Source organism: Stomoxys calcitrans, chromosome 2, assembly GCF_963082655.1.
Source record: "Stomoxys calcitrans chromosome 2, idStoCalc2.1, whole genome shotgun sequence".
NCBI classification, from domain to species: domain Eukaryota; kingdom Metazoa; phylum Arthropoda; class Insecta; order Diptera; family Muscidae; genus Stomoxys; species Stomoxys calcitrans.
In genome coordinates, this window is record NC_081553.1 from 217,797,199 (window position 1) to 217,808,608 (window position 11,410).

At 39.9% G+C, this 11,410-nt stretch overlaps 1 protein-coding gene across 1 annotated transcript; it reads left to right on the forward strand.

Annotated features, from left to right (window-relative positions):
• The first annotated feature begins 1,337 nt into the window (after positions 1-1,337).
• On the forward strand, positions 1,338-3,136 carry LOC106088259 (UDP-glucosyltransferase 2). Its single transcript, XM_013253682.2, has 2 exons — positions 1,338-1,658; positions 1,747-3,136. The coding sequence occupies exons 1-2, from the start codon at positions 1,397-1,399 to the stop codon at positions 3,045-3,047; spliced, it is 1,563 nt and encodes a 520-aa protein (XP_013109136.2). The 5' UTR covers positions 1,338-1,396; the 3' UTR covers positions 3,048-3,136.
• The last annotated feature ends 8,274 nt before the right edge of the window (positions 3,137-11,410 follow it).

The following is an 11,410-nucleotide window of genomic DNA, read 5'->3' on the forward strand; positions in this document are numbered from 1 at the left end:
GCGCAATTCTTATCTCATTGGGATGAAATTGTGCACGAAGTATTTTGTTATAATATCCAACAACTGTGCCAAGTATGGTTCAAATCGGTCCATAACCTGATATAGCTGTCATATAAACCGATCTTGGGTCTTGACTTCTTGAGCCTCTAGAGGTCGCAATTCTTTTTCGAATTGGCTGACATTTTACACAGGTCTCCAACATATAATTTAATTGTGGTCCAAACCGGACCATATCTTGATATCGCTCTAATAGCAGAGCAAATCTTTTCTTATATCCTTTTTTGCCTAAGAAGAGATGCCGGGATAAGAACTCGACAAATGCGATCCATGGTGGAGGGTATATAAGATTCGGCCCGGCCGAATTAGCACCCTTTAACTTGTTTTAGCATTAATTCTGAAAAGTATTAAGAATATATTTTTTTTGTTTATAAGTTACAACTCAGTTAACCGGATCCAAAGGATGGCTTGTTTGTGCAAAATTTACCTGTTCTGGGTGCCGGGCCACAGAGATATCCCAGGGAATTGTAAAGCGGACGAGCTTGCGAGATTAGGAACTACGCTTCTCATTCCAGGGATACAGGAGTCAGTGAGTATGCCTCTATCGACATGTAAGCTAAGTTTTCAGGACCAACCCCAAAGGACAACGAATGATAGATGATCACACAGAGGGGGCTGTGAGCATTCCAAAACTATGTGGCCTAATCTAGACTCGAAGAAATCTACCGCTTTGCTCTCATTGGCTAGAACAGATGTCTCAGTCATTGTGTTCTTCATGACAGGTTATTGTCTAATTGGAAAACATGCTGACAGACTGAAGGTTGCCAGTAACGACCTTTGCAGAAGCTGTGAGGACATCGAAGAAGAAGAGACTATAGAATACCTTCTGTGTGTGTGTCACGCGCTGGCTGTAAGAAGGAGTTCCACTTTAGATTCTCATTTCTTGGAGAACCTATTTGATTCGCAAGTTATTGGGCTTTTTAAAGCAATCTGGATGGTTCAACGGTAGGAACTAGAAGGTATCTTCCTTCTTCTGTTCCTGTGGTATCACAATGGATGAAAACGTCTAAGTGAGTCTGATGGCAGAATTTTTCCTTTTCAAGAACTGGAGGATGACAAAAAGATTGTCAGCTTTTATATGAGGCAACTTTTTCGGTCCGTTTTGGTATTTAAAACTGAAAACTGCTTGGTGAGGGTTAACAGTTCTTAGACATCTATCACTGCGTTTTTAAATGTTGTTAATTGTGTAAGTCGTCATATTTCAATGCAACAATTGCAGGGAATGACATTTGCACGCTATTCGCTTTTTTTGCATGCATGTCATTATCTATAGCTAGTTTAAAATCTGCTATCAGTTGTAAGATAGTCATCATTTTGTCTACACCTACTCACAATAAAAATGAGAATTCAGGAAATCTTTAGCTTCATACCGATAAGTGTTTTTCTATGCTTAAATTATTCAGCATTGAGGGCGGAGAGTGCAAAAATCTTGGCAGTGTTTCCATTTCCTGGACCTTCACAATATATTTTGGTTCAACCCTATCTGAAACAATTGGCCTCTAGGGGTCATGAGGTGACGGTGGTCAATGCATTTCCCCAGAAGGAAAAAGTGAAAAATTTTCGTGATGTGCCGGTGCTGGAGGTGCATGAGAACTATGCAGGTGAGAAGAGAGTGCTACGGAAAGTCTAAAAAGGGTTTTTCATTATTTTATTTTTTTTTTTATTTTTTTTTGTGGTTTATCCTTTCAGCCGTCATAGCTGATATACAAGTTCAACGCAATGTTTGGCAGGATATGACATTTCTATCAGACTTTTTCAGCAATGTAACCGAGACGGCATTGAAAAATCCCGAAATGCAAACTTTGCTAAAGAACGAACATTTCGATTTGATCATATTGGAGGCCCTTCACACAGATGCCCTCTATAGTTTGGGCAGACATTTTGCAGCACCCATGATAGGCTCGTCCTCCTTTGGCACTGACATCATTATCGATGAGCTTATGGGCAATATCTCCCCTCTATCGTATGCACCTCAAACCACCATAGGCTATACGGATCATATGTCCTATAAGGAACGTTTGCATAATGCCTTCTCCCAACTGTTGGAGTTACTGCATCTCAGGTTGGTGCATTTGCCGCGTCAACGTCAAATATTGAAAAAGTATTTGCCTCACATAAGCGAAGATATATGGGATTTGAGAATGAATTTTTCATTGATGTTACTGAATCAGCATTTTTCCTTGAGTTTCCCCAGGCCCTATGTGCCCAATATGGTGGAAGTGGGTGGACTACAACTGCAACACTCTTCCAAACCCTTGCCCTTGGATATGCAGCAGTTTATAAACTCCAGTAATGAGGATGTCATATATTTCTCTATGGGCTCAAATTTGAAATCGAAAAATTTCCCACCCAAGCAATTAAAAATGATCGTTGAGACATTTCGTAAGATTCCCTACAAAATCCTATGGAAATTTGAGGATCCCCAATTGGAGGGGAAACCCAAAAATGTCTTCATCAGTTCTTGGTATCCACAGCCGGATGTCCTGGCCCATCCTAGAGTGAAGCTCTTCATATCACATGGCGGTCTCTTGAGCACCACCGAATCTGTGTCACATGGTAAGCCCATGCTGGGTCTACCCATGTTCTACGATCAAATGATGAACATCGAAAAGGCCAAACAATCAGGTTTTGCTTTAAGCCTTGATTTTAACTCCATGGAAAGGCAGGACTTTGAGCAAAGTATTAGGGAAATGATGAGCAATCGGCGATATTCGAATAAGGCCAAAGAAATCTCTCGCCTGTATCATGATAAACCTATGAAAGCTATGGATTTGGCCATCTATTGGACAGAGTATGTTTTGCGCCATCATGGAGCTGTACATCTACAGAATCGAGCACAGAAAATGAATTTTCTACAAAAACACAGCATTGATACTCTGGGAGTTCTAATAGGGTGTGTTGTAGTTGTTCTAGTTTTAGTGGATATGATTATTTATAATTTATGGAAGTTAGCTATGGGTGAAAGAGTGAAAAAGGAAAAGGTTCAATAGTTCATTCATTGGAAAGGAAAGCAAAATTAATGTGAAAAACGAAAAGTGGCCCAAATGAATCTCTGTACCAAATAATGAAGGGGCCAGCATGTTCATATGAATATTATTGGGTTGCCCAAAAAGTAATTGGGGATTTTTCATATAGTCGGCGTTGACAAATTTTTTCACAGCTTGTGACTCTGTAATTGCATTCTTTCTTCTGTCAGTTATCAGCTGTTACTTTTAGCTTGCTTTAGAAAAAAGTGTAAAAAAAGTATATTTGATTAATGTTCATTCTAAGTTTTATTAAAAATGCATTTACTTTTTTTAAAAAAATCCGCAATTACTTTTTGGGCAACCCAATTGTTCTAATATTTTTTATAAATTCTGGTTTGTGTTTTTACTAAAAAATTTTTTTTTGTTCTGATTTCAAATAAATTATTCAAATTTAAATAATTGCAGATATTTAGCCGTAGTTTGTTTTCTATAATTTGCTATTATTATAGTTTTTTGCTTTTCACAAGCAAAAATTCGCTGAAGTCATGCGGCAATGTGCCAAACACACACACACAAAACGTTTGGACACTCAAATGTCTTTGTTGTCTCAGATACTTTTGATTATGATGATGCCTTATCATGCATTACAATCACGCAATTGGCTAGTTGTTCAAAACTACTTAGATATCTCTCTTTACTTGATTATCATAGCAATAATAGTTGATGTATATTTTCCCGTATTGTAGAAAAGTGATTAAGTCCATAAGTGTAAAATTAAGTCGGAGACATAAAACGGTTAGACAACTATTGAAAGATATTCACATACACATAAGACCCATGTACAGGGTGGCTGATGAATATTGCTACAATGATGAATATTGCTACATTTTTTTTTCGGTGTATGGAATACATTTTTCTTTTATTCATGTTAAATTAAATTATTAAATTAATTATTAAATTATTATTAATTAAATTAATTAATTAATTAATTAAATTAATTATTAAATTATTATTATTAAATAGAAAAAAAGTTATTACATTTTTTTTTGGTAGCGGCTTTCATCAGCCACCCTGTATATCCCCCTTTTTATAGCGGTGCTAATGCTACGACTTTCTCTATAATCACGAAGTAGAAGTCACATGTGTTGAACATTTTTATTCAGTTTATTATCCTCTTCAATGGGTAGACTTGTACCTTGACATTGATATTAAAGTGTTCTATTAACATTTTTTTTCTCAATTTTGCAAATTAAATACTCAAGTGCTCTAGAGTCGACTATGCGAAAACAAAATCAACCAGCACATATGATTCACACACCCATGTGAGATATGATACTAGAAAGAAATTGAAATATACTAACATTTCACAGTGTTTGGAAATGAATAAGAAAACTAGTAACAAGTAAAAAGGCGTTAAGTTCGGCCGGGCCGAACTTTGGATACCCACCACCTCGGGTATATATGTAAACCACCTTTCATCAAAATTCGGTGAAAATTTCATACCTTATACTCATATACCTCATACCGATCTGAACTATATACGACACGGATGTCGAAAAGCCGAACATAAGTCACTGTGTCAAATTTCAGTGAAATCGGATTATAAATGCGCCTTTTATGGGGCTAAGACTTTAAATCGAGTTTATCGGTCTACATGGCAGCTATATCCAAATCTGGACCGATTTGGGCCAAGTTGCATAAACATGTCGAAGAGCCTTACACTAAGCACTGTCCCAAATTTCGGCGAAATCGGATAATAAATGCCTCTTTTATTGGCCCTAAACCTTAAATCCAGAGATCGGTCTATATGGCAGCTATATTCAAATCTGGACCGATCTGAGCAAAATTGAAGAAATATGTCAAAGGGCCTAACGCATCTCACTGTCTCAAATTTCAGCGACATCGGACAATAAATGCGTCTTTCATGGCCCCAAAACGTAAAACCTAGATATCGGTCTATATGGCAGCTATATCCAAATCTGGACCGATCTGTGCGATATTGCAGAAGTATGTCAAGGGGCTTAACTTAACTCACTGTTCCAAATTTCGGGGACATCGGGCAATAAATGAGCATTTTATGGGCCCAAAACCATAAATCAAGAAATCGGTTTATATGGCAGCTATATCCAAATTTGAACCGATCTGGACCAAATTGAAGAAATATGTCAAAGGGCCTAACGCATCTCACTGTCCCAAATTTCAGCAAAATCGGATAATGAATGTGGCTATTATGGGCCTTACACCATAAATCGGAGGATCGATCTATATGGCAGCTATATCCAAATCTGGACCGATCTGAGCCAAATTAACGAAGGATGTCGATGGGCATTACACAATTCGCTGCCCCGAATTTTATCAAAATCGGATAATAAATGTGGCTTTTGTGGGCCTAAGACCCTAAACCGGAGGATCGGTCTATATGGCAGCTATATCCAAATCTGAACCGATCTGGACCAAATTAAAGAAACATGTCAAAGGGCCTAAGACAACTCACTGTCCCAAATTTCAGCGAAATCGGATAATAAATGTGGCTTTTATGGGCCTTAGACCCTAAATCGGAGGATCGGTCTATATGGCAGCTATATCCAAATCTGGACCGATCTGAGCCAAATTGACAAAGAATGTCGAAGGGCCTAACACAACTCACTGTCCCAAATTTCAACAAAATCGGATAATAAATGTGGCTTCTATGGGCCTAAGACCCTAAATCGGCGGATCGGTCTATATGGGGGCTATATCAAGATATAGTCCGATATAGCCCATCTTCGAACTTAACCTGCTTATGGACAAAAAAAGAATCTGTGCAAAATTTCAACTCAATATCTCTATTTTTAAAGACTGTAGCGTGATTTCAACAGACAGACGGACAGACGGACAGACGGACGGACATGTCTAGATCGTCTTAGATTTTTACGCTGATCAAGAATATATATACTTTATAGGGTCGGAAATGGATATTTCGATGTGTTGCAAACGGAATGACAAAATGAATATACCCCCATCCGTCGGTGGTGGGTATAAAAAGGCGTCATCGAGGAAAGCGTTCTACAAAATTTTGGCAAGATGGGCGCTTGCTGTGAGTCTAGAAGTTAAAATCGGGCGATGTATATATATGGGAGCTATATCTAAATCTGAACCGGTTTCGAGCAAATTTCTAAGATACTGTAACAGTCGTCGAGGAAAGCGTTGTACGAATTTTCGGGATGATGGGTGAATAAATGCGCTAGCAGTGACTCTAGGAGTGAAAATCGGGCGATTTATATATATATATATATGAGAGCTTTATATAAATCTGAACCGATTTCCATGAAATTCGTCAGTAACTTTGAGAGTAATAAAAAAATCCTTTCTGCCAATCCTTTCGACGAACAGACGGAAATACGGACAGACAGACAGACAGACGGACGGCCGGACGGACAGACAGACGGACAGACAGACGGACAGACAGACGGACAGACAGACGGACAGACAGACGGACAGACAGACGGACAGACGGACAGACGGACAGACGGACAGACGGACATACAGACGGACAGACAGACGGACAGACAGACAGACAGACAGACAGACGGACAGACAGACATACGGACGGACAAACAGACGAACAGACAGACAGACAGACAGACAGACGGACAGACAGACGAAAAGACACACGGACAAACAGACACACGGAGAGACAGACGTACAGATACACGGACAGACAGACAGACGGACAGACAGACGGACAGACAGACGGACAGACAGACGGACAGACAGACGGACAGACAGACGGACAGATAGACGGACAGACAGACGGACAGACAGACGGACAGACAGACGGACAGACAGACGGACAGACAGACGGACAGACAGACGGACAGACAGACAGACGGACAGACAGACGGACAGACAGACGGACAGACAGACGGACAGATGGACAGGCAGACATACAGACGGAAAGACGGACAGACAGACAGACGGACAGACAGATGGACAGGCAGACAGACGGACAGACAGACGGACAGACAGACGGACAGACAGACGGACAGACAGACGGACAGACAGACGGACAGACAGACGGACAGACAGACGGACAGACAGACGGACAGACAGACGGACAGACAGACGGACAGACAGACGGACAGACAGACGGACAGACAGACGGACAGACAGACGGACAGACAGACGGACAGACAGACGGACAGAAAGATTGACAGAAAGACGGACAGACAGACGGACATAGCTAAATCAAATCAGAAAATGATTCTGAGTCAATCGGTATACTTATCAATGGGTCTATCTCTCTTCCTGCTGGGTGTTACAAGCAAATGCACTAAGTTATTGGGTTGCCCAAAAAGTAATTGTGGATTTTTCATATAGTCGGCGTTGGCAAATTTTTTTACAGCTTGTGACTATGTAATTGCATTCTTTCTTCCGTCAGTTATCAGCTGTTACTTTTAGCTTGCTTTAGAAAAAAAAGTGTAAAAAAGTATATTTGATTAAAGTTCATTCTAAGTTTTATTAAAAATGCATTTACTTTCTTTTAAAAAATCCGCAATTACTTTTTGGGCAAACCCAATATTATACCCTGTACCACAGTAGTGGTGTAGGGTATAAAAACAAATAGAGAGGTGAAGAAAATTGAATATAACTTCCAATAAAAAGTACTCAACATCGAAATAACAGAGACGCATAAGAGGAACTAAAATAGAGCTAGGGAGAACAGAGCAACATATGATTAATACACTGAACGAAACCGAACTATCTCAATTTAAGGAGGAACAACGCAATCGTGGCTTTAAAAATTTGACAAATTGAAATTGAAACTAAACGAAGACTGGTTTTTAAATTACACGGACATAGAATTTAATAAGGAAATGACATGGATACTGTCAATGGGAAAGAGATTTTCTCTACCAATGCACCGGAATATTTTTAGGCCAATACCACTGATCGCAGACATGGAACAATTTATTTAGACATTAAAGGATAAACATGAGAAAGTATTAACGAGGGCAAAACTCGCAGGAAGAATCGCTAGCTATAGATCGATCCAGACTATTTTTCACACGTATGTTGAAGGTTATGGGAGAAGCTGTTGTATGAGAGTTGCCAAATCGGATGACAATTGCGCCCTATAGAGGCTCAAGAAGCCAAGATCGAAGATCGGTTTATATAGCAGCTATATCAGGTTATGAAGCATACTGAACACAGTTGTTGGAAGTGATACCAAAATACCACGTGCGAAATTTCAGTCAAATCGGAAGAAAGTTGCGCCCTCCAGCGGCTCAACAAGTCAAGATCGAAGGTCGATTGATATGGCATCTATACCAAGTTATGAGAGAATTGCGCCCTCTAGAGGCTCAAGAAGTCAAGACCCAAGATCGGTTTATATGGCATATTTCGAGGTGTTTTTTTATACCCTCCACCATAGGATGGGGGGTATACTAATTTCGTCATTCTGTTTGTAACTAGTCGAAATATTCGACTGAGACCCCATAAAGTATATATATTCTTGATCGTCGTGAAATTTTATGTCGATCTAGCCATGTCCGTCCGTCTGTCCGTCCGTCCGTCCGTCCGTCCGTCCGTCCGTCCGTCTGTCGAAAGCACGCTAACTTCCGAAGGAGTAAAGCTAGCCGCTTGAAATTTTGCACAAATACTTCTTATTGTAGGTCAGTTGGTATTGTAAATGGGCCATATCGGTCCATGTTTTGATATAGCTGCCATATAAACCGATCTGGGGTCTTGACTTCTTGAGCCTCTAGAGTGCGCAATTCTTATCCAATTGGAATGAAAATTTGCACGACGTGTTTTGTTATGATACCCAACAACTGTGCCAAGTATGGTTCAAATCGGTTCATAACCTGATATAGCTGCCATATAAACCGATCTGGGGTCTTGACTTCTTGAGCCTCTAGAGTGCGCAATTCTTATCCGATTGGAATGAAATTTTGCATGACGTGTTTTGTTATGATATCCAACAACTGTGCCAAGTATAGTTCAAATCGGTTCATAACCTGATATAGCTGCCATATAAACCGATCTTGGGTCTTGATTTCTTGAGCCTCTAGAGTGCGCAATTCTTATCCGATTGGAATGAAATTTTGCACGACGTGTTTTGTTATGATATCCAACAACTGTGCCAAGTATGGTTCAAATCGGTTCATAACCTGATATAGCTGCCATATAAACCGATCTGGGATCTTGACTTCTTGAGCCTCTAGAGGTCGCAATTATTATCCGATTTGTCTGAAATTTTGTACGACGGATTCTCTCATGACCATCAACATACATGTTTATTATGGTCTGAATCGGTATATAGCCCGCTACAGCTCCCATATAAATCGATCTCTCTATTTTACTTCATGAGCCCCCAAAGGGCGCAATTCTTATTCGAATTGGCTGACATTTTACACAGGTCTCCAACATATAATTTAATTGTGGTCCAAACCGGACCATATCTTGATATCGCTCTAATAGAAGAGCAAATCTTTTCTTATATCCTTTTTTTTTTTTGCCCAAGAAGAGATGCCGGGAAAAGAACTCGACAAATGCGATCCATGGTGGAGGGTATATAAGATTCGGCCCGGCCGAACTTAGCACGCTTTTACTTGTTTTATATATAACTGAAGCTTCGTCTTGAATGTAGTACCATAGACATTTCAATCTTTCAATCAGAACAGACATTACAGCCATAGAGAAAGTGCAATGGCTAGGGAAGGGCTCCTAAACAACACCGAGAGTTGACAACCTTTATTATAGCAGCCTTGAAACGAGGCATGAATTAGGCCATGGATTTGTGATTAGTCGACGAGTGACTGACTGACTTGTCATCAGGTTTACACTGGTGAATGTGAGGCTAGCCGCAATCCGCATAAAGGCCAAAGTTTTCAATATCAGCCCTATTTGCGCCTTTATTTGGGTCCATGTCCCCAAGGACGAGCAGAACAAGGATATTTCTACGAGCGTCTAGAAAGAGAATATGACCGCTGCACCACTCATGATATTAAAATCATTCTGGTAAAGTTTTTAAAGCGCGGAAGTCGGAAGGGAAAATTCTTTGGCCCAACAGAGCTATATCAGGTTATTGACCGATTCGGACCGTACTAGGCACAGTTGTTGGAAGTCATAATGGCTTGTAAGGTCTCAAGATGTCCAAACGTACTTGGCACAGTTGTTTGAGGTCATAACGGAACACTACATGCAAAATTTCAGCAAAATCGGACAAAAATTCCGGCTTCCAGTGGCTCATGAAGTCAAATCGGAGATCGATTTATATGGGAGCTATATCAGGTTATAGACCTATTTGGACCGTACTAGGCACAGATGTTGGAAGTTATAACAGAACACTATAAGCAAAATCTGTGCAAAATTTCAAGCGGTTAGCTTGACGCTTTCGACCTCTATCGTAAATTCGACAGACGTACGGAAGGACGGGCATGGCTAGATCGATTCAGAACGTCGATACGATCAGCAATATATTATACTTTATGGGGTCTCAGGTGAATATTTCGAGGTGTTACAAATGGAATTACTAGATTAGCATTCCCCCATCCTTTGGTGGTGGGTATAAAAAGAAACAGTTTAGTGCGGTTTATGGGCTGGTGGCATCATTGGACCGTACTTCTTTTAAGATGACGCAAATCGTAAAGTATTTATAAATGGTGAGCGCTATAGTGGGATGTTATTCAACTTTTTTTTTGCCCAAAATGCAAGAGCTTGACTTGTGCATGACATGTGGTTTCCACAAGACAGTGTTACATGCCACACAGCACGTGTATATTTCACTGTCGGGACCCGTCAACTGGGCGCCTAGATCGTGCTATGTTAAAGCTCATGCCCGCTTCAATTGACGCATTGGAAGACAACATTGAAGCATTTATTGGTGAAATACCGACCGAAATATTGGAAAGAGTATGCCAAAATAAGACTAAGGGGATGGACCATTTGAGGCGCTGTCACGGTTAACATCTGCATGAAATAATCTTCAAATATTAAATTAAATGGAACGTACTATGGATTTAAATAAATATTTCATGAATTTTTCTGCATTTTTTAATTTTTTTTCGAAAAATTGTTCTATAGCTCTTAAAAAACCACCCTTTTCTTAACTTATTATACTGTATGTAGAAATTCGGATCTGTGAGCACATAAGTATATACGTTCTTCTTGGTCTCGACATTCGGAGTCGATGTAGCCATCTCCGAATGAAGATATAGGCTTGAAATTTTACTCATTAAATACTTATTGACGTAGGTCGTTGGGGATTATAAATGGGTCATATCGTTTCAGATTTGTATGTAGCTCCCATATAAAGTGATGCTACGACTAGACTTCTTGACCCCCTTAAAAGCCGCATTTGTAATCCAATTTGGATGAAATTTCGCACGACATGTTGTGATATG

Bases quoted from the DNA above. Each gene is read 5' to 3' on its own strand.
- LOC106088259 (XM_013253682.2), top strand. From the start codon at position 1,397: ATGAGAATTCAGGAAATCTTTAGCTTCATACCGATAAGTGTTTTTCTA. The intron at 1,659-1,746 runs GTGAGAAGAGAG...TTATCCTTTCAG, and splicing joins GGTGCATGAGAACTATGCAG to CCGTCATAGCTGATATACAA.